The 23,507-nt window shown below is 40.7% G+C and overlaps 2 protein-coding genes across 2 annotated transcripts; one reads left to right on the plus strand and one right to left on the minus strand.

Moving 5' to 3' along the window:
• Window positions 1-489: 489 nt before the first annotated feature.
• Window positions 490-1,745, plus strand: LOC109430294 (RWD domain-containing protein 1). The gene is made up of 2 exons (XM_019706346.3): window positions 490-1,010; window positions 1,159-1,745. The coding sequence occupies exons 1-2, from the start codon at window positions 726-728 to the stop codon at window positions 1,603-1,605; spliced, it is 732 nt and encodes a 243-aa protein (XP_019561891.2). The 5' UTR covers window positions 490-725; the 3' UTR covers window positions 1,606-1,745.
• A 4,123-nt stretch (window positions 1,746-5,868) lies between these two features.
• Window positions 5,869-17,559, minus strand: LOC109412405 (tubulin polyglutamylase TTLL5). The gene is made up of 5 exons (XM_062846173.1): window positions 17,240-17,559; window positions 11,295-11,375; window positions 10,332-11,234; window positions 9,917-10,130; window positions 5,869-9,851 (listed from the first exon to the last, which is right to left on the minus strand). The coding sequence occupies exons 1-5, from the start codon at window positions 17,380-17,382 to the stop codon at window positions 7,974-7,976; spliced, it is 3,219 nt and encodes a 1,072-aa protein (XP_062702157.1). The 5' UTR covers window positions 17,383-17,559; the 3' UTR covers window positions 5,869-7,973.
• Between the last annotated feature and the right edge of the window lie 5,948 nt (window positions 17,560-23,507).

The raw sequence follows: 23,507 nt of genomic DNA on the forward strand, positions 1-23,507 counted from the left end.
TAGTTTGTTCGAGTTTGACGTGCCTGCACCCTCCCTGATTGTAGCAGCTTTCAAATGTTGGACTTGAGGGGCCCAGAATCAAAGGGGTGTAAGTGACCATTTTGTCGATTTTGAGTTGAGCATATCATAAAATTCTTCGGACTTTAAGCTTTCAGGAACTTTTTTAAGATCGTTTCTACGATGATTGGAAAAATTACAATAAATCAGAGAAAATTGGGTTGATTTTGAAACTCCATACATTTTATATGGGATGAAAAATTTATCAAAAACTTTAAACCTCATTTCAGTAACAAATTTTGAAAACGACGTATAATCAATGCTACCCCATTGATTATACGTCGTTTTCAAAATTTGTTACTGATTTACTCGAAAGTGAGTTTTTGTCACTTACACCCCTTTGCTTCTAACCCCCTCACTTGTATCCAGTTTGAGAACATGAGAACGCGCAATGTTAATTTCGGCTTTAACTTTATTTTGACAGATCTGTCAACCTTGCGGCACCGTGTGCGGTGTTTACGAAAATCGTATCAAAATCGGTTCTGTGGCGAGTGTTTTCTGGCGTGGCGGAATAATATTCGGAATATAAGGATTCCGCATGCCGTTTCGAGCGCAAGTCGATTCCTAGATCACTTCTTATAGAACCGTACTGCTTCCCCGACCGGTAGGTTCGGAAAAAATATCCCTCACGTTACTGCCATTAGTGTCGTCTAGCAATTTGCAAAAGCATGGAGCGAAACCATCGAGAAGATCAGTGCAATGAAATCGAAGCGCTCGATTCGATCTACTGCGGAGAGCTGGAAGTGCTGGAAACGGAACCGCTCCACCGGTTCAAACTTCCAATTGCGACCACCGAATACGATCCGGAAGTGGAAACCGAAGGACTGTCCTGCAAGCTAGTGTTTACCTATACGGAAAAATACCCGGACACAGCACCTCTGGTAGAGATTGAAGATCCGGAAAATTTTCGTGACGGTTACGAAAAGGGGCTGCTGGAACATATTCAAGAAACGGTAAGTGCTATTGGGAAGCAATTTAATATTCAAATTAGTAATATGTAAACTTAGTCATAATTGCCAGTTTACCACCTGACGAAACTTCCACAAGTAATGTAACCATACGAATAATTGCTTGAATTTGTTTCTCTATTTTCCTCACCAGATCCAAGAGAACATCGGAATCGAAATGATCTTCTCGTTGGTGAGTTCCGCACAGGAGTGGCTGAACTGCAAATATGACGAACTGAAGAATGAAGCTGAAAATGAGAAGGAGGCAGCGAAACGACATCAAGAGGAAGAGGAACGCAAAAAGTTCGAGGGCACTCGAGTTACAGTGGAGTCCTTCATGGTGTGGAAAACCAACTTTGAGCGGGAAATGGGCATCACAGAGCGAAAAGAGAAGATCCTTGGCGAAACGCGAAAGCTCACAGGAAAGGAACTGTTCCTGCAGGACAATACCCTCAACGAGTCCGATCTGAAGTTCCTGATGGACGCTGGAGAACCGATCGAAAATGTGCGGATCGACGAGTCCCTGTTTCAGAACATCGAAGATTTGGAATTGGACTCGGACGATGACGACGATGAAGATTATGTGCCGGATGAGAAGTAAAACGGGGAGCAAAGCACGTATCGGTATGTGGAATCGTTATATACCTTAATGTTTTTATATTTACTTGCTTAGGACCTTAAAAAATGTGAAAAGGCATGTTTGACAGAATAAGAGCCGATTGAAGTCGGAAAAGTACGAAAGATGTTTAGGCTAACTTTTGAGAACATTCCTTATGAGTAGCAACCATGTGCAGCATTGCGGTCATGTGGACATATAAAACCATTGTCTGCTCCAGAACTACTCATGCATCCCACGCGCCTCAAAACTAATGGAGCATTTAAAATTTAACAAAATCCAATGCACCGTTTGCATAGCTATTAGTGAATCTGGTTACGCAATCCATTAAAGGCCCTATCCGCAGCTGCAATATGCCTTTTTACTTCACGGGAAACGTCATTGTCACATGTCAGAAGTGTTCCAAGATAAATAAATCCTATAATTATTTCATGGGGATGCGCATCAATCCCCACCTCAGCACTAACACCACTACGCCTGCCTGCCTCTGTCTCTACCCGCAATCGTGTAGTTCGTCTTGATCGAGTTTATCATTAAGGCCTATCCCCACTGTCTCCCTCGGGTCTGGTACGTTTGGCATAAGGCCGTTTGGCATAATGCCATTTGGCTTAAGGGCGTTTGGCATAAAGGACACTTGGCATAAAGGACGTTTGGCATATTGATTGATTGATTTGTCTTTATTAAAGAGACTTTCAGCCCTTGGCTGGTTCGTCTTTTTTGGCATAAAATAAACTACATATTTAACGTCAAAGAAGAAAAAGTTTTCCAAAGAAGGATAATACATTATAATGTATTGATTTTTGTTAATATAATATGCAGACAAGGATGATTTGCTGGAAAGAACCATTATCGGAATCTTAATTGCTTGTATTGATAAAGAACAGCCTATATACAAAAGAAGGAACATTCCCCTTTCGGAAAAAAAATCAAATTCATGGAAGCAAAAGGTTATTTCGAAAATAAGAGATCCAAAATAATGCTCCACTAACAAGTTTGCCTTCTTTCCATTGAAGGTTGTTCTTTAATTTTTCTCCTGAGGGAAAATATATTTCACATATTCTTTATGCCAAATGTCCTTTATGCCAAACGTCCTTTATGGCAAATGTCCTTTATGCCAAACGTCATTATGCCAAATGTCCTTATGCCAGTGGCGTCGCGTAACCTCACTTTTTACCTGTTCACCAAGTATAAATTCTTAAATTTTTTGAACAAATTTGCTTATAATAATTAGAAAATGACGAGAATAGCTGCTTTCACTCATTTCTATTTCGATTTTGATCATAAATCCCCTGCAATTGCAAGTTTTAGGGTCGGTGCACAGGTAAAAAGTGAGGTTCCGCGACGCCACTGCCTTATGCCAAACGGCCTTATGCCAAACGTACCAGACCCGTCTCCCTCTGCAGAGGAGTATAAGATCATTTCCCTGCCCTACGATCGATGTCGATGCGATCGTCTACAAAACCGAGGAGCATGTGCGATCATGTGAGGATAGTGCAATTTCTCAGACAGTATCTCTTCTTTGTGTGCAATGTTGAGCAGTCAATTTGAAATAGCATCAACCTGCTTCAATTCGTCTAAGGTCACAAACGAGGTAGATTCATTCGAATTCTTGAATGTGGTCTATTCAGCGTACACGTATAAGTCTAATTAGTTTCGCCAAAAAAAAACACGTTCTGACATTATCTGGCAAAGCTCATTTTAACTACTGAATCGCACCCAGTTTCGTGTTCAAAATGAATCGCCAAAAAAAAAAACTCCTTGATCCTGGCAGAAACTTTCTACGGTGACTACCGTTTGAACTGCCATCTATTCGCAACTGCGTACTGCGATCGAAGAAAAACGGTTTATTGACTGATTCAGACAACAATTATCCTATGTAGGTATCAAGGTTGGCTGATTTTTTGCTGAACTGAACTGAACTCGTCGACGAAGGATTTTTCAAGAGCATATTGTTCGCCAAATTTCAAAGGTTATTTAATTCTTCTCACCTCTGTAATTGACACACTCTAGTACCGTGCCATGCCGTAATACCGTGACCTTAAGGATGCTCTTCACTTCAAAAGCCCTGTAAAAATCAATAATCCATGTTTCTTGATTTTTCAAACGCTATATTATTGCTTATTGTGTTTATTATGTATAATAAATATGATTAATGGAATTCCAAATGTTTAATCCATTGTTAAAATCAAAATTGTAAAACAAAGCATTGTTCCTAATACCGTGTATGCGACCCGCATACATTGGTGGTCGTTTGAATAATCACTATATCAATCATACTAAGTTCATACTTAAAAGAACCTGTACGCCAAACGTTGCCTAGAGGTTTGTGCAATTGATTCATAAAGTAAAAAGTATCAATAATATTTTCAGTTTTCAAGCTTTAGCCTAAACACGGTATTTGGAACATAAAAGGAACCATGCTCTAATACCGTGTATTGGCACTTTGCACTCACATTCTGTAAATATTTTTAATAGCTTGTTTTTGTAAATATGTGCCAAATTTATCACGCCTAACTTGAGAAGGTTTAATATGCTAATGATTGAACTAGTTACACAGTTAAAAAAATAATACAGTTAGTAAAATATTTGAGTTTTTTGTCAAATACACGGTATTAGGAGGCACACGGTATTAGGGCATGGCACGGTACAGGGATCCGAGAATTTTCTAAGGAAAGCTGTCGGAGGAAATTCCTGGAAGAATCTTTCTAAGGAAAGCTGTCGGAGGAAATTCCTGGAAGAATCTCTGGAGGAATCTCCTGTGGAAATTCCTTGAAGAATCCCCGGGAGAATTCCTGGAGAAATACCCGAAAGAATTCCTGGAAATAATCCCGGAAAAAGTCCTGGATAAATAGCTTAAGGAATCACCGGAGGAATTGCTGATAGGAGTCTTAGAAGAATTCCCGAAGAAATTCGTGGAGGGAATCGTAAAGAAATGCCTATTGGAATTCCAGGAAAAATTTTGGAAGCACTTCCTGAAGAAATTCCAGGGAGAATTTCCATAGACATTCCCGGAGGAACTCCCGGCGAAATTTCCGGCGGAACCCCTAGAGAAAACAAAGGAGTTCTGGAGAAATTCTCAGATAAATTCCTGGAGAAATTCTCAGAGGGTTTCCTGAAAAAAAAAAACACGGAAGACTTTCTGAAGGAAGATTTCCTGGAGAAATTCCCAGTGGATTAAAAAAAAAAACGGAAGCTTTCTTGAAGAAATTCCCGGAGGAATTTCTGGGGGAATTCCCGGAGGAATTCCTGGAAGAATTTCTGGAGGATTTCCCGGACAATTTCTTGAAGAAATTATTCCTGGATAGAGATATTCCTGGAGGAACTCCTAGAAAAATTCTCGGAGAAATCCAGCCTGGCTTCATTTGTTCTTCCTCATCAAGTGGATGGAGAAGAGACGCCTGTAAGATAGGCAACAGTTTTAATACTAAATAAATTGCTCTCGCTCTTCATATACATATGATCATAAGAGATGGATATATTTGCGGTGCAAGGGAAGGATGAAACATGATCGATGAGATTTGAATTACCTTATGACAACTAAAATGCTGTGTCGGTAGATTAGTTGGAAAAGCACTTGTCTAGCGAATAAGGGTCGTGAGTTCAAATCTCACCTGAGTTGTGGATTTTTTCGGAATTTCACTAATAATTCATCCATCTTTTTCATGTATATATATGTTGAGTTTCATTAAATATCATTATAATTATAACTCCCGATACTCGTCCGAGATTAGGCTGACTAGTATACTTACTTATAACGACTTCCGGGCCATAGCAATTTTCTCTGCTTTTTTTATAACGGCAGGGACAACTTTTTTACGCCTTTCCTATACTTCCGTAGTTTCCATGTGCATGTGCAACTTCACTCGGAATTGCCAGTTCGCGGAATTTCCCCCCTTAAGTTGAACAATTCTGGAATTTTGCCGAAATCGTGAAAAGATTTATGTATCCGGGCCATGCAATGAAACGCGGGATACAACTAAAAAATTAAGCTGTTTTAGTACACAGAGTCAAATATTTGTCAAAAAAAAACCAATGCTCGAACATCTGGTTTGACTCGATCAAATTTTCAAAGTGTCAAACAGATGCTGTTTCTTGGGTCTTGAGTTCGTCTGTGCATGCCGATGACTTGTTGGGGAATAATCAACGATCCTTGTAATAGTCGCCAATCAGGGATATTCACGAGTCTCTTCGATTACATACAATAGTCAACAAGGAATGTGATATTATGCAGCCATCAAGATTACAATATTCTGATTAGTAATTTTTATTGAAATTGATTTACACTTGAAATCGAATATTTACCAGATAATAAGTAGCACACAAAGTACTTTGTGTGAAGCCGTGGAATCTCTTTGCGTGCAATTCAAAATCCACGTTTGCACCGTGTGAGTGAGTGAGTATCAAGCAAGTTTATTAAGTAATCTCAATCCGGAAGATGATGAATCTGTTGATTTGATAAGCATAGCAAAGCACGGTAACCTATGGTAGGTTAGTGTCATGGATCGGTATACAACCAACAAGCGTAGAAGGATAGCAATAGAAGAGGAAACAATAATTTAATTTCGAGTTATTAAATCTATGATTTTTAGGCTGTTGTTGTTTGGTAAAACTCTGATTGCTATAAGTCGACTTTCGGAACTAAGATTTAAAATCTAGCTGCGAAACAGTTTGATTTGCATTTTTTTTTTCTTACGCATGTGTATTGCTTACAGCAAGCTTTGTTTGACGATTGAAAAGCAATCTATAAAATATGTTGCTACTTTTTTAGAACATTTCAACGACTGTATGGACGAAGGCAGTAATGCGTATTGAACGGTTTGAGTTTCTATATTTGTGCCGGCTGTCGGATTAACTTCTTTGTGCAATTTCTATTTTTTTGTAAACTTTTCCATTTGCTGTCTTAAGTGAATCTACAAAGCTTTTAGTTTGAATGGTTTTGTGCTTAAAATGTTTTCAACCGTCGAGGGAAAAGTTAGTTTTCCTGTTTGTTTTTTTTAGAGTTTTGTATGTAAGCTGTTTCGAACCATGCAAATTTGGTAAATATTTACGATTAATGTTAAAGTTTTTGTTTCAAGAAATTTGCAACTGCTACTATCAAAAATATATATCTTCGGATTTGATATTTTAAAAGTTGCTTACATAAACTTTGTTGATGGTTTTAAATTTTCAAATTTACCACTTGTCCTCGTTTGTATGAGGATATTTTACTATGGATTTATCGGCAGGTTTTCACAGTTAAACGAAACGAAAAGTGTGTAGGTACTGCTGAATAAATAACCATTATGCTGACAGATGAAGTCTAGAATAAACGAACTGTTTTAGCGCGATTGTTTTTTATTGCATACAACATCACCAATATGTGACTAGATTCGATTTCATACATTCGTTTTAACAATATACTTTCCCATGCCTTGCTTCTAAGATTAACTAACTTTTTTCTTTAAAACCAAATCTTTGGCCTACAGTGGTAGGTATAGATGGTGTAATATCAATTTCTCCATTATGTGCTCTGCAAATTTTATTTAGAATACGTATGTAAATTTGCGCGATATAATGGGTATATTGTGACGATTGTTATATTGTTGGATTCTTCTCCTTGTTGTGTATGTCAATGTAAATATCCTCAGTTGTTATTCTTTCTTGAAAACTGTAACGTAACTAATAACTTGATATTTTGTTTAAGGTCGGTGTACAACAACCCCATAAATAAAGAGCCAAAAACTGCGATGTTTAAACAAATTTCTACAAAAAATGTACAATGACTCATTTTTTATGTTGATTAATCAATTTGGATTATTTGGAAAATTAATCCAAATTTGGATGAAATGCGCCTCCATGTTTTGTTTCACGAATGTCTTAAAATCACAAATTTCAACCAACTAAGCCAGGAACTATACAGTCCAGCTATTTTGTCATTTATTCGATAATCTTTCTGTCGCTAAAATTCATCAGAAATAGAAAAAAAAACTAGGCCGTAACGCATGATTGGATCGAGTTAAAAATTCCGTTATAAAATATTTGAATGCTGGGCAACTGCTTGAAATTATCTCAACATTGCTAAAGAAGCCAAGAAAGGGAAAGCTCAGACACAGAATGTTATGTTTTTTTTTTCATCTGTTGCCTGGAACTAAATGTGACCATTGCATTGTGTCACTCAAAGACAAACGAGAACAAAACACATAGTTTTACACATCATAGTAAATTTTACATAAAAGTGCCAAAGTAAGCACCTTTAGCACTATACCTATAAAGAACTAAAATAATAACAAACATAAATTTTTAACACCAGTTAATTTGGAACACATCTGAATGGCCGCATGCATTTCCTTCATTTTTTTTTCAGCGAGATCATTCTAGTAAAGCCAGTTTGACCGTTGATCTCTCTCCCGCGAAGATTTAACCATATTGCCAACTGGTGGTTTCTTCTTCATCGGTGACAACCGCATGCTTCTGTCGTTCCGCAGTTCAGCCCGTCCGGCGGCCGTAGTCAGTCCAGTTCGGCTGCTTCGTGCCTCGCTGTTGCTCTTGTAATACGGGTCCAGTCGGATCAGTTCCTTGTTGGCTCCTCCTGGAGCCATGCAGGGCAGTGCTTTGAGAAAACCATGTGCTCCTACTGGGATGGGTGGAGCCGGTGGAATACTTGAGGAACATCCGCTGTACAGGAATGGCATCGTTTGGGTGAGGTTTGTGTGCAGAGTGAGCACCGATTCTACATCCACTTCGCTTGCTTGAATAAGGAAATCGTCGAACAGTTTGATGGGAACCATACCGACCATATCAAACGTATCGACAAATGCTTCTGTTTCCTTATTGTACAAATGTAGATAATCTCCCAACTGCTTAGCAACCATCGCCCCTCGATCTTTCCCTAGAGCTTTATTGCCGAAGTTTCGGAAAAAGAACGGAGTTTTCATGTGCGCTCCCACTCGATATAAAAACTTCATAACCAATTCTTCATGGCTATGCTTCGGTTCCGATGAAAGTCGCTTGAGGATGTACTCTAGATATAATCCAAAAGCACGCCTTGCTTGAAGAATACTTAACTCATGGCCGTTTTCGATCAATTTCCTTATCTGCATTCTCAACCGTTTAGCTTCATCGACGCATTTTGGAGCCGTATGCTTCGGACCAATTGTTATCGGTAGGGTGCTCTCTAGTGCTCGTTCGTATTTTTGAATGCGATGCACTATTCGGTTCTCTAAATCACTACCCTGGGGGAATAGTTGGGAATGCAACATTTGATTGTAGTTGTGTGGGATAATCATCAGATATGAACCACTACCGGATGACGTAACAGCGGATGTAGGAATACCAGTGACCGGGTCCATAAAAGCCGCGTATCTCGTCATACTGTCGCTGGTAGGGAATATTCTAACGAATCCACCCCGTCGTTCGTATTGTGAACGCGCGAAACGAACTATTTTCAGTTCCTCCGCCGTCAGGGCGCTGAGGGTCGTTAGAAGCTTCTTGCCTGAATCCCCCTGATTGGAACTATCCTTCTTAGCACCTGTCCCAGTGCTATGGACAAAATCCGCCGAATTTACCCGGCGATAGGGCGTCGAAAGATTTCTAATCTTCTGCCCTTTACTATCGTAACACGCTTTCTGCAGCGGACTAATCGCTGGTATACCTACCATGGTGAGTAAATCAGTTAGCAAACATGCCTTTACTTTCGTATCTAAAGGAGTATCACAGCCAAGCGAAGGCGACAGATTAATTTCCAATAACCACGGTTTCAGCGTGTCATCTATCAATATATCGAACCCATATAGTTCGAAACAGTTTCCGATATGCGGCACAAACATCCGACAGGCCGAAACGATTGGTTGCGTGCAGGAAAAGATTGCCTTAATAATAAGATCCTCGATGTTCAACATCAGCTGCTCCGTATTGCACCCTTGACTTCGCAGATGCCTTAACAGGGCACTCAATGTCCACTTGTGTCCTACATCTTCATCGCCAGCATTGCTCGATTTGATGTAATCCGTATGGTACTTGTTGATGCTGTAGTTGCACAGATGCATACAAGGATTCCAAAGATTTTCTGCACCACGATCGTACTTAACCGTAGCCAATCGAACCAAGCCTTCTTCGTAGAGATAGATGATCAACGGATCAAAAGATGTTACGGCTACATACAATCGTATGTCGCACTTGTGTCCATCGATGCAGAGCGGATCTGTGATATATTTGGCGACCACCACTTGCTCGTACGAAGCAATCTGATCCGGCTGAAATCATACAAATACAGTTCTATGATCAAAGATCGCCCAAAAGCTATAACGAACCAACATACCGAGTTCACTATGAAGATGCCCCGACCCCGACTGGAAGCTACTGGTTTAACGATCCACGGACCCCGACACTTGTTGTGGGCGGCGATAAGCTCTTTGTAGTCCTGCGGCAGCAAGAACGATTGCGGGACAATGTCGAAATGCTTGTATCCCCGTAAATGTTGCATCCGTTCGATATTTTTGTAGAGCCGGTCCTTACGAGTTAACTCGTACGATCTGAAATTACAATTCCTGTTTTCATCGCTATTTTACTGAGTAATGACAATCCATAATCTTCTATTACACACTACAAATCTGATAAACTCAATTAAGGCACGTTGAACAAGATGTGTTCAAGTACTAACTATCCACTATAAACCTAATGAATCACAATGAAAAGTGTACGTCGTTATGGAAAAATGTCACGTGTTAACTTACCTTGGAAAGTGATTAACTCTTTGATACGGTGCCAAATTCCTCAAGATGTCTGGCTTCAGATGAATACCCGTCCACAACAGGTTAAAATCATTACTATCGGAACCACTCTCTCCCATACCGTGGGCATTCAGTATCTTCCGAAGCAGTCGCGTTTCCGTATTGATGAATTTGTAAAATATATTCAACTGTGCCGCAGGCATCTCGGTTTTGATCACGCTTTGATTTTCTTTGTTTTCCTGACTCTTTCGGGTCAACTTTTTGTCTACCACTGCCAGCAACGGTTCCGACTTAGACGTAGGCATATCCGGCTCGATCTCATCACCTTCCCGACCGGTGACCGAAGCATTGCTCAGCGAGCTTGAGGAAGAAGACGATTCCAACTGGCGCTTTTTCGGTTTGTTGTCGCTACCCGTCGGAACGGACGGACCGGCTTCGTCCTGCGAAGTGGCCGTTTCATCATTGTCATCATCTTCATCGCCTTCTGCTTCTCCCTCTGCTTCTTCGTCATCTTCATCGTCGTCATCGTCCTCATCTTCATCGTCTTCTCCATCTTCTTCCTCGTCGTCATTGCTAGTGGCGCTACTAATACTAGTGGATTTTCGTTGAACATTGAAATTTTTAGGCAGTGATGCGAGTACTTTCGAGTGGTTGGCTAACTTATTACTAGGGTTTCCGGTAGGATCTTTGGTCGAGTTTACCGTTGAACTCGAGGCAGCTGCTATAGTTGTAGTATCGTCGGACGCAACGGATACCCCCGAGGATGTATTACCGCTTTCGGACACATCGGCGCTGGAATTCACTGGGGACAGAGCACTAGTTCGGAACACCAATACGGCGTCCTTACCACCGGGAGGACCACCCGTTACCCACGGATTCGGTGTCACTGGAGTTGGTTTTTTGGCACTGCGGAGATAATCGAGAGGCGATTATTGAAAACGTACTACACTTGCAAACAAAACTTACTTCAAAGGATGATTAAGTCGAGATTTTTCAGATATAGGCATAATAAAGAAGTCCAAACTGGAATACCCGTTCAGCTTACGCCTGCAAGAGAAAAGAGTTTACAAGGCATGAGAATAGGTAAAAGCTTGACTATCGTACTAAGGCTGTGAACCATTTCGCTTGCTCGTTTAACTTTTAGTTAAAATTTGACACTTTGATAGTTATTTGCCATCGAAAAGTTAAAAAATAACCACGATGGCGGCCCATTTGAAATTTGACAGACGAGTAGTAATTTGGAACAAAATACAGTACGCAGCCAAATCATTGCGAACAAAAAATAACTATCGAACTGTCAAGACTAACCCTGCTCGGGAGTAGGGTTATTTTCAAAATAACTATCGAAGTGTCAAATTTTAACTAAAAGTTAAACGAACAAGCGAAACGGTTCACAGCCTAAAAGTAATAGCTACAAATGTGAAAAGTAGGGTCTGTTGTTAGAGTAGATTAATCAAGTCATCGAGAAAAAGAGAGTTTGCTAAAATGTTCGTTGCGATCAGACACAATTTCACTGGTGCAGATGAAGGAACTCCATTGTGTCATCTACCCACCAGTCACGAGACACACATGTACGAGTAAAGTGAATTTCAACCGTCAGAGATTTTGAAAGGAAGTGGACCTCAAAACATGAACCGGGCAAATGCACATGAACATGCACTTGCAGCTTCTCGTTTACTTTGTGCGAGGAACGGTTAAAAGCATGCAGAAACAACAGAGACCTAATGAATTATAATTCGTTTAAAACTGTCTGGTACACACTACACTAGTTGGACAAATGGACATTGTTACGGAAAAATTGAGCGTAGATTTATGATTTTTTATTCCTGTTTGGGTTCGTCACTGCAATCTCTTATTCGAATAATGCTGACAGTATCCGTATAAGTCTATTGCATGTCGCATGATTTCATCCAACTCCGATAACAAATGTTTTTTTTTTATTTTGAAAAATTTATTGGTTTTTGTGGCAGCCATATTTGTATCTACTGATGTTTCACATTTAGCGAGTTATGAGGTGGAAGTGGATCTGCGTATTGTGGAATTCAGACAAATTCTTTAACTTCAGGCTGAAGAGAATGTATATGCGCCGAGAAAGCGTTTTACAAATGTCTTAACAAGACCTATGGAGAATGCCCAACACAACGTTAAGATTGTCATCGGTAAAGCGGTAAAGCCAAAGCGCAAATAGGAAGAGAGGAGACTTCTTCCATAACCAATTAATTATCGGTACGGAGAGCCTACACTCTGTCATTTATGGCAACGCGTTGCAAGGGCCTGAGTTGAGTCTTTTGAGACTTTTTTGCTACCAGGGGGATGGCCACTATCCGCAATGACACATTAGCGTGGTTCAAAAAATCGTTTTTGCTCCACACCACTTATTTGATTCCTAACCAGATTATATGCCTTCTCCCAAAATTTGAGCTCATTTGGTTGAAAATTGAGACTGCACAAGCTCTTCAAAGTTTGTATGGGAATTACTATGGGAAAACGATGTTTTTCACTCAATCGACCGTAGCATTTCCTCAAGTGTCCTAGAGGGTTAGTTGACCCTTGGAACTCCTAGGCTACTCTATCAGCTACAACTTTGCCGAAGACCGCATTCAAATTGAACGCCTCATTAATTAGTTACCGATTTTTATCCAGAATTGAAATCTTTACTCATGATGGTTAAACTATTCGGCGGGCATCACTGCATTTTGCAGTGAAACATAGTAGCCATGATTTCAGTGTGCTATCTTTGGCGCCATGTGCAGCAATGTTGCCGGCTAGGAATCTGTAAGATCACTGTTCAAGTTTGTCCAGTTGGATCCAAATCGATAACTAATTAATGAGGCGTCCGATTTGAATGCGGTCTTCGGCAAAGTTTTAGCTGATACAGTAGCCTAGGAGTACCAAGGGTCAACTAACCCTCTAGGGCACATGGGGAAATGCTACAGTCGTTTGAATGAAAAACATCGTTTTCCCATAGTAATTCCCATACAAACTTGGATGGGCTTGTGCAGTCTCAATTTTCAACCAAATGAGCTCAAATTTTGGGAGAAGGCATATAATCTGGTTATGAATCGAATAAGCGGTGTGGAGCAAAAACGATTTTTTGAACCACGCTAAGACACATGGAGACACCCAAACGACGAAGTTTGCAACCAAATGTTCTGGTAGATGGCCGACACTTCTCGGACGTCATTGAATTCTAGAACTTTTCGGGGTCTCAACATCGACTCACATCACTATCTCGTAGATAGTAAGATTCGAGCTCGGTTATCAACCGTGCCGGAGTCGAGGAAACTTCGATCGATGCGTTTCAACATACAGTGTTTTTCAGCAGAAGCTGGACGAGCGGATAGGTGAGATCAACGAGATAATCTCGACACTCTGTGGGAGTCCTTCCCCGGAGCGGGGAGTACGACACTGCTTATAGATCGCCTAGGAACGGATGGTTCGACGAGGATTGCCAGAGGGTATCGACAATACGAATGTTGGCAGAAGTTGGATGCTGGTGTCGGGAACCCAGAGCAGAGAGCGATATAGGGAAGCAATAGTATCCGAAAAAAGGAAAGAGAGCATGAAGAAATTGTGGTTATTCAGGCGCAAGAGAGTATGAAACAGAATGATATGCCGAGGTTTCTCGAAACTGTCAATGGCGTGCGGAGAAAAACTTCGCCTTCTCTCGTCATGTGTAATGACCGTGATGGAAACTTGCTGACAGATAACACAATGGTGGGTGGCTGCCAGGAGGAGAGAGCACTTCGAGGAATTGTTGAACGGCGGGCGAAAACGGAAGAGTGACAAACATAATTCGAATCGACGTTGAATAAGCCGGATTGAACGTCGTTAGTTGAGGTCAAGACAGTCATTAGAGGAATGAAGAACAACAAGGCTGCTGGGAAGAACGAACTCCTGGCCAGACTTCCTAAGCACGGCAGGGAGCAGCTGTATCAACTTTTACACCGTATTATATTGATGATATGGGAAGAGGAAGAACTGCCTGCTAGTGCGCGAATCACAGAGGAATAACACTTCTCAATTCAGCGTACAAAATATTGTCCGGAATTCTGTTTAACAGGCTGAGGCCGATTAAGGAGTACTTCGTCGACGAATAGCAGGCGGGTTTTCGTGACAGCCGATCAACGATAGATTCAGATGTTCAGCTGCGACAGATTATCGATAAATTTCGGGAGCACAACTTGCAGATCCATCATCTGTTTATTGATTTCAAGGCGGCGTACGATTCATGGCAGATAATGATCAAACATGGTTTTCCGGCGAAGCTGATTAGACTGATTCTTACGCTTCACGGATCGAAATCAAGTGTGCGGGTTGCGAATGACATTTCGTCATTTTTCCTAACCTTAGATGGACTAGTACAGGGCAATGCTCTTTGAAACTCACTGTTCAACATAGCACTAGAAGGAGCGAGAATGAGAGCTGGCGTGCAAAGAAGCGGAACCGATGTCACGTGGTCGCATATACTCCTGGGTTTCGCGAACGATATCGACATCATCGGCAATGGGCCATGGAAGAGGTGTTCATACATTTTAAGAGGGAGACTGCGAGGATTGGGCTTACGAATAAACAACACCAAAATGACCAAATAAGTGACTGCTGGTGGTCAGGTATCAAAGGCACGTTATCCTCCATTTGGGACATTTGTGCCATCGCAATAATAAAAGCCTATTTCATCATCTACCTGAGGGACAGCTAGGGAAATAGGAAAATATATCTTAGAAAAGAGTACTAACGCATAAGCGTACCACAATGGGTTCAAATAGTGGCTGTTTGTTCAGCGATTTACTGAAAATGGCACAGTAAAAGCGCATAAAGCGTAAATTAAGCCTACAGTTACTTACCAAAGTGGGTTCAGAACAACAGAACATCCTGAAGATGCAGGCTTCTTGGGTAAGTTTCACTTAATCAAGTGTTTACCTAGTACTCAGAGAAGCAGTTGCCCAAAAACTAGATAGTTACATATCAAATGATGTGAAGTTCCAGAGTTGGATTCTCAACTTAGACATACAAATGTAGCAGCCTGTGGAGGCTTGTCGTGGGCAATACCATAGTAGGAAAACCACATTGAGTTGTCTCAATCTGCTACGAGATTCCACAAAAGTGGCGACAAGACTGCCGCATGGGGGCATCCACAAACACTCAAAAATCCAATTGCTGCTTGACGTAATGTCGAGAAAAGATGTAGGTTTTTGAGCATTTGGTAAATTCAATTGGAAATCATTAAAGATAAACCAAGAAATCCGTGCAGCTTCCAATAAGTAATCGTTTCATTCAAAAGTATCCTGGGAATCCAAGAAAACACCCAAACAAGATTACTTTGGAATGATTTTTCGATATCGTTAACAACATTGTGTGAACGAATCAAAGTGGACTTTACATTTTGGTAAGCATATTGGTTCACATGAAGAGGTGAGTTTGTCAGAAATACGTCACGGATGTGATGCCTGACAAAGTGTTCTATTCATTTCAGAAGAAAAAGCTCATACTGATAGATCTGATCTTCATACGATGCATTATCCACTTCCGGAGCAAACTTGACAGTAATATCCTACCAAAATTTAAAAAAATTACCTTGTAGCAACTCTGCAAACAAGCAGTTTTACCAAAACATATTATTTGAAGTAATCAAGTTTTGGAGATTTGAAAGGAGCAAAGCGATTTGGTGTCCATTCAGTCGATTCTATAGTTACCCGAGTAGGTGGAAAAATCTAATGAATAGCATATTCAGTTATTATTGATTGAATTACTGAAGAGCAAAAACTGATATTGGTTTGATTGATATAAGAGGTAAAAGATCAGAAATAATAGCAAAATCGAATATGATGAACTACTCAATAATAGCTCGTTAAGATATTACAAGATCAAAACAATAGCAGACAAGATTTGTCATTTTTTTAGAAAAATAAAAAATAAAAAAAAATGTCAGCATCGAACCTACGATCTTAGGATTCACGGGTGGCGATGCTTACCGCTCAGCTTTGGCTCGCTGTTGTAAATAACATGGGAATAAGAGCATGCGGTTCTTCGTTTCCACAGCTCAGAAAGGGGCACATGGCATTTCACTATCATTGAGCCATCTCTATGGGTATATGTGTTCCGTTTCGTGCAGAAGAGCTAAACTTGTTCTTATGTAGAATTTTTCAGCTATTCCGACAACAACAAAAAATGATAGCATATCACTTTGAGCTATTCGTGCGATATTCATTAGATTTTGGAATAGCACCATCAAAATCACATCGAGCTATGACAGCAAAAAATGTTTGATTTGTGATATGATTTAGATATTCTCGTCTACCCGGGAATCCCCATTATCATAGTAAACTATGCTGCAAACGGCAGTACTTATCGGTCAGATGTTCGTTCATTTCAAGAAGGCTGCGTTCCTGTAGAGATCTCATAACAAGAAGTAGGAGTAAAAAATTGAATAGTTGTGCTGTAAAATGCACAAATAAAAAAAAACATTTCTTATGCTGAAGCATTGAATATTGACTCTAGAATTCCCATTTCTATCTGCCCTCAACACCTCTTGAACATAAAGCAATCACCAATTAAACCACATCACCCCCAACCCATTTCCAGCACCCCTTACTCACTGTTATTGTTAACTAACTCGGAATATTTTTTTTATTAGTAAACGCAAAAACTGTTCCTCATTTTGGAATGGTCTAAAAGAATCATGAAGGGCCAAACACAATGTTAGTTTGATTTTACCTCAAATGCAGTAAGCACTACCATAAAATTAGGATTGCTTAGCTAAGTCGCTATAACTGATAAATTATTAGATATACATTTGGGAATGGATTTTATTTGACCAATAATTATTAGAAGTTAGAGTGGACTAGGTGATTTTTGGGCAATTATTTGAACAGTCTCTAAGTGCATTATATGTAAAAAAATGTCATTACATGTGTTCCTTTTGGAGCAAAACCATCTCCCTGATGATGATGTTCTGACTTAAACACGATTTCGGATCGCAAATTTCTCGCGCCAACTGTTCACGAATTCTCATTTTTGTCGTCACACTTAGTCCAGTGCGGATTTTAACCATAATATCTCTAACACTCTGGAAGCCGATAATACTGTTGATTCTAAATACTACTGTCTTCAAACCACAAGTCTAATACTGAAGTGGTAGATTTCCATGTTCGTAATATAATTGCTAAATCACACGCAATCGCCAAGTTGGTGGTGTAAGATTCCAGTCGCGAAATAGTTGTCCAAAGAAAACATTTGCTTCCCGAGCAAACAGTAAGTACGCGCGAAAACCACCGGCGAAGATGACGGCAACGATGTGATTATGGTCGCGTATGAAAACAGACTGAATCGGGAATGTTAAAGCTTACTATTCACACGACTTGTATGATGCCTATGGCGACGCATTCTTCGGCGTTCTTAAACTAAAAGTGACTACCTGGGTAGTGGGTGTAGTGCGAGTGAAGAAAATGCGAAACTGGAACAAAAGAACATTCCTAGAAAAGGACTCCCCTTTCCATTCGGTTTCCTGTATGGATTTGGGGGTGCAAGTTGTTTTGTGTGGTTTTAAGGGGCAGCATGGTTGAACGATACATAGCATAGTGTGGTAGTGACACGAGCCTTCTGCCATTCGTGCAATTCCCGATTCGGGACATGAGTCCTTCATTGACTACTAAATTGTCTGATTGAGGTGAGGTGGAGTATCAGTAGCTTCGGGAACATCGGGACATTAAATGCAATAAATCCAATTTTATGAAAACCTTAAGAATCAAGCCGGAGGTGATATATTGAGGCTAAGTTGCTGCAGGGAAAGCGAATGACGCATTCCGGAAGGAGTTGTAAATTGAATTTGTTGCAATTTGTTGAATGATGTATGGCTACGTGTCTAACATGATATGTCTATCATTGGTATGCAGATACATGACAATGAAGGAGGGCATGATACGATACTGACGGTAAGCTGTAGGTCGTCATTCACATATTACGCGAAGAAATGGAAAAATAAGACGTATACTGAGGAAAAATAAGAGTATACTCAGGAGAAACTCCACATAATCCCAACATGGCTGCTACAATACCCAACTTGAACCTTTACTCGCGTCCTCAAAACACAAATCTAAAAAAAACCGTATGCTCTTCATAACCTCGATCATGCCGCATACTCGCCAGATCACGCTCCATCGGGTCGCCCATCGTGCTTTCTGCGCTCCACGTCTTCTTGCGCAAACCGGATCAGTGGTGAACACCAACTTTGCAGGGTTATCAGAAATTTCTAGAATGATCCCGGAAGGGTTTCTTCGAGGAATTCCCGAAAGAAAAATCAATGAAGAAGTTCCCGATGGAACTGGAGATGAGATTCCCAAAGAAATCTCTAGTGAAGTTCTCAAAAAGAATCCCTAGAGAAATTTCCGAAGGAATTTTCAGGAGAACCCTTGGAGGGCTGGAGTTGGGATTTTCAAACGAATCTTTGAAGAATTTGCGGATAAATTCTTGAACATTCATTCATTTCATTTATTTAGTTAACATCAAATTCATGATAATACCGAATCAACAATTTGCCGCCATAATATTCGATTTGCAGCTGCAGCTCTCCAACGTCGGTCACGCCCAACACTCGCCAGATCACGCTCGACCTGGTCCGCCCATCGTGCTCTCTGCGCTCCACGCCTTCTTGTACCAACCGGATGGTTAGCAAACACCAACTTTGCAGGGTTGTTGTCCGGCATTTTTGCAACATGCCCTGCCCACCGTATCCTTCCGGCTTTGGCCACCTTCTGGATGCTGGGTTCGCCGTACAGTGCAGCAAGCTCGTGGTTCATCCTTCTCCGCCACACACCGTTCTCCTGCACACCGCCGAAGATCGTTCTTAGCACGCGTCGCTCGAAAACTTCGAGTGCTTGCAGGTCCTCCTCGAGCATCGTCCACGTCTTGTGCCCGTAGAGAACCACCGGTCTTATTAACGTCTTGTACATGGTACATTTGGTGCGGGGGTGAATCTTTTTTGACCGCAGTTTCTTACGACTTCCACTGATGATGCGCTTTCGTATTTCACGGCTCACGTTATTGTCAGCCGTTAGCAAGGAAGCGAGGTAGACGAATTCTTCTACCACCTCGAAGGTATCACCGTCTATCGTAACATTGCTGCCAAGGCTTGTCCTGTCTCGCTCAGTCCCACCTACCAGCATGTACTTTGTCTTAGCCGCATTCACCACCAGTCTGACCTTTGCTCTGCCGTAATTCTGCAGAGTGACATAAGCGACATTGATAGTTTTGGCACATTTTTTGGTTATAATGCATAAAACTCTTGGTTATCCTGTAAGTTTCTTTCCATAGATGATAGATTACGAATAGATCTTGCATTCTAGTACAGCAAGCATACCACAGTGTTATTTTTACATCAGATATTTTAAATAATATACCAACAAATGTCGAAATTTTGAATGGCGCTTACGTCACTTTGCAGAATTACGGCAGTGCTGCTTTACGTTTCAGGCGGGTGTACAGTTCTGCCACCGTTCCAAATGTTCTAGCAATAATATCCATGTCATCCACAAAACAGACAAATTGGCTGGATTTCATGAAGATCGTACCCCGGCTGTTGAGCCCGGCTCGTCGCATAACACCTTCCAGGGCGATGTTGAATAGTAGGCAGGAAAGTCCATCACCTTGTCGTAGTCCCCGTCGAGATTCAAATGAACTGGATAGTTCACCCGAAATCCTTACGCTGTTCTGCACACCGTCCATCGTTGCTCTTATCAGTCTAGTCAGCTTCCCGGGAAAGCTGTTCTCGTCCATAATTTTCCATAGCTCTGTGCGGTCGATACTGTCGTATGCCGCTTTGAAGTCGATGAACAGGTGATGCGTTGGGACCTGGTATTCACGACGTTTCTGGAGGATTTGCCGTACAGTGAAGATCTGGTCCGTTGTCGACCGGCCGTCGATGAAACCGACTTGGTAACTTCCCACGAACTCATTTACTTTAGGTGAAAGACGACGGAAGATGATCTGGGATAGCACTTTGTAGGCGGCATTCAAAATGGTGATCGCTCGAAAGTTCTCACACATTAACTTGTCGCCTTTCTTGTGGATGGGACAGATTATCCCTTCCTTCTACTCCTTCGGTAGCTGTTCGGTTCCCCAAATTTTGACTACTAACTGGTGCAGACAGATGGCCAACTTTTCCAGGCCCATCTTGATGAGTTCTGCTGTGATACCGTCCTTACCAGCCGCTTTGTTGTTTTTGAGCTGGTGGATGGCATCCTTAACTTCCCTCAGAGTAGGAGTTGGTTCTTCCCGTCCACTGCTGCACCAACATAGTCATTTCCTCCGCTGCCTTGGTCCCCCGTGCCTACATTCTCTGCGCCATTCAGGTGCTCGTCGAAGTGCTGCTTCCACCTTTCGATCACCTCACGTTTGTCCGTCAAAATGATCGGGACAGGCAAAATTTTTCAAAAAATGTCCAATAGACAATCGCTAACGACACTACAAGCTATCTAGGCTAATCGAGAAAAAAAAGTTAATATTGAAGATCAACTTCATACAGGCTCGAACAGCCTACAAACGCTCAGATTTGCAGAAGTCAGATTTGTTAAAAGTTAACATTCAGGAATACAAAAATATATTTGCTTTCGAATACACGCTAAGAAAATGTTACTCTAAAATGAGTTAGATTCACACAAAACTGAGCTAAACTGGAACAGCTCAAAAAATGAGTAAATTGCATTTCCAGCGATAGCGCTGGCCCAAGTGCAAAAATCCAACCAATTTAGGCCGTATAATATTCTTCACGTCAGCAAGAATATTATACGACTTAAACTGATAAGATTTTCGCACTTGTGCCAGCGCTATCGCTGGAAAAAAAAAATTTACTCATTTTTGAGTTATCCCACTTTAGCTCAGTTTTGTGTGAATTTTCTGAACGTGTAGGATCAAAATGGGAGCATCGAATGTCTAATGGAACTGTCGCCTTACATCAAGCTCATCATAGAGTATTATGGGTATTTTGTTAGAATGCGCTGAAATCGTTCGTTGCTCATGCTCAAGTTTCACACTTATTACTTTCCTCACCGATTTCAGTAACCACATGACAAACATGATGTGCACGAATCCACGAGCCCTGTCCATCATAATATTACTCCTTTTGCCGTATTGTGCACTAGTAGCACCGGCAATGATACCATGATGTACAATAGACTGTTTCGATCCGATAACTGTTGATGATTATTCTTTTCATTTATTTTCATTTTCATCTTTTGTATCACAATTTATAATATTTCCCAAATATTTTAATCGTGATATGATATTCAAGGTAATTTTCAATAGCTCAGCACAAAGTTTGATTCGATAAATTAGTGCGCTGTGGATGCGATAATTCTTTCCTTTCGTTTTTTCTACTTTTTATTCTCCAAACTGGGACTGACTTACTTCTCAGCTTAGTGCTAGTAATGTTCTAGTAGCGATGACTCCGAAAAAAAAACATCGAAATTTCAGAAATCTCAAAAACACTTGGAAATTTAAAACATGTTATTCTACTTACTACTGCGCCAGTCTAATATCCAACGCAAAACCAATATATCGCCATAGCTACCGGTAACTCCCACCTCTAACGAGGGTACACAGGTTGCGTCGGCCGTCGTGCTCCTTGAACATTTAAATAGACATGCCAGAAACGACGCGTCCTGAAGCCCATCAATCGCTGACTACACCGTGCCGTGCAGCGTAGCGACGAGAACGAGGATGACGCCAACTGGAAGTAACAAGTTTTCGTGACGGATCCCCACCGTGTCGACCGCCTATCGTATCAATTGGTTTGGTTGGCTTCGATGGGCGAACTGAATGTGGAAGCTTGGAGCGAAAGTTTTGTTGAATGGATTTTAAAATGGGACTTTTCCTCTATCCTGCTAGTTATGTTTACTGCTAACCTGCAACAAAACTATTGATGGATGGGATGTCGTGCAATTCTATTTTATGTTTGTGGCGAACAAGAAAACTATTTGCTTGAAATCGATTTCCGGTGTGTATTTGAGTTGAGGTTTTTGAACTCTGAATGTTGGAGCTATTCGATGACATCATATGATAAATTGTGGGCGTCTAGATATCTTGTTTTATATTAGTTTAATATCCATACAAAAACGACATGTTCGTACCTCGTATCTTTTCAAGACTGTTCCTGTTAGTTAAAAACTATCGTTCTGATATGTTTTGTTTTACTTAAAAACCTTTTTTTAAATATCTGTATTAATTGCAAAGAAATTAAGATTATTTTAACGGACGAAACTAAGCTTTTATGAATGTTTAACCCTAGTAGAATGTTGAGGTCAATATGAGCCAGACAGGCTCGCTTAACGTACACTACGCTACGGTGCTAGTCTAACATTTTAGGAGGGTTAAATTATAAAAATTGACAAAATATGATGAAAACTACAACGATCAGTTTTTTTTAATTGATTCCCTCTTATTGCAGAAATTTAACAAATTTGAATAAAATTATCGTTAAGCCTGATGAAGGACAGCATAGATGGCCACCTATAATTGAGATAACAGCAGAAAACTGTTGTTAAACCAGTATGATACTAAACGTTAAAAATAAAATAGTTTATAACATATTCAGCTATAACACTTAAAAAAACAACAGCTTTGATTACTTTAATCTAAGTACAGAAATCACAATAGGCTGATTGCAAGTTGAAGACAGCAATTTGATACCTCATTTACCCATCTCCAAATCCACCCTCCTGTTACATGCCTCAATAGATGCATATCAACTAAAACAACTCTTCGCTCACTACCTCTCTGTTGTATTCGATCGATAATAATTGCACAGTTTTCATTCATGAATTCCCACTGCACGTGCTAGACCAGGTTCCCATCATGAAGAGCAAAAAAAACATTCCTCGAAAAAATAGACTCCTAAAACAAACCACAAAATAACACCAAACTTGTTGCAGTTGTAACATGCAAACGCTCTTTCGGTGCTGCTATATTTGTTTCTCTACTGGTCTGTGACCTACCTGTGCTACCTTGCTTCGATTTCGGTGCTCCGCCCGATAGATTCTTCATTTGAATATGTATTTAGACTGCATACATTAAGCCGCCCACCTTACAAATATAGGAGCGCGAGCCACGGCATGATCGGCAATTGAAGAACCCCCGGGAGGTAAAATCTATGTGGAGCAGTGTTTTGAGTGTCAATTTCTTGAT

Source organism: Aedes albopictus, chromosome 1, assembly GCF_035046485.1.
Source record: "Aedes albopictus strain Foshan chromosome 1, AalbF5, whole genome shotgun sequence".
Taxonomy (NCBI): Eukaryota; Metazoa; Arthropoda; class Insecta; order Diptera; family Culicidae; genus Aedes; species Aedes albopictus.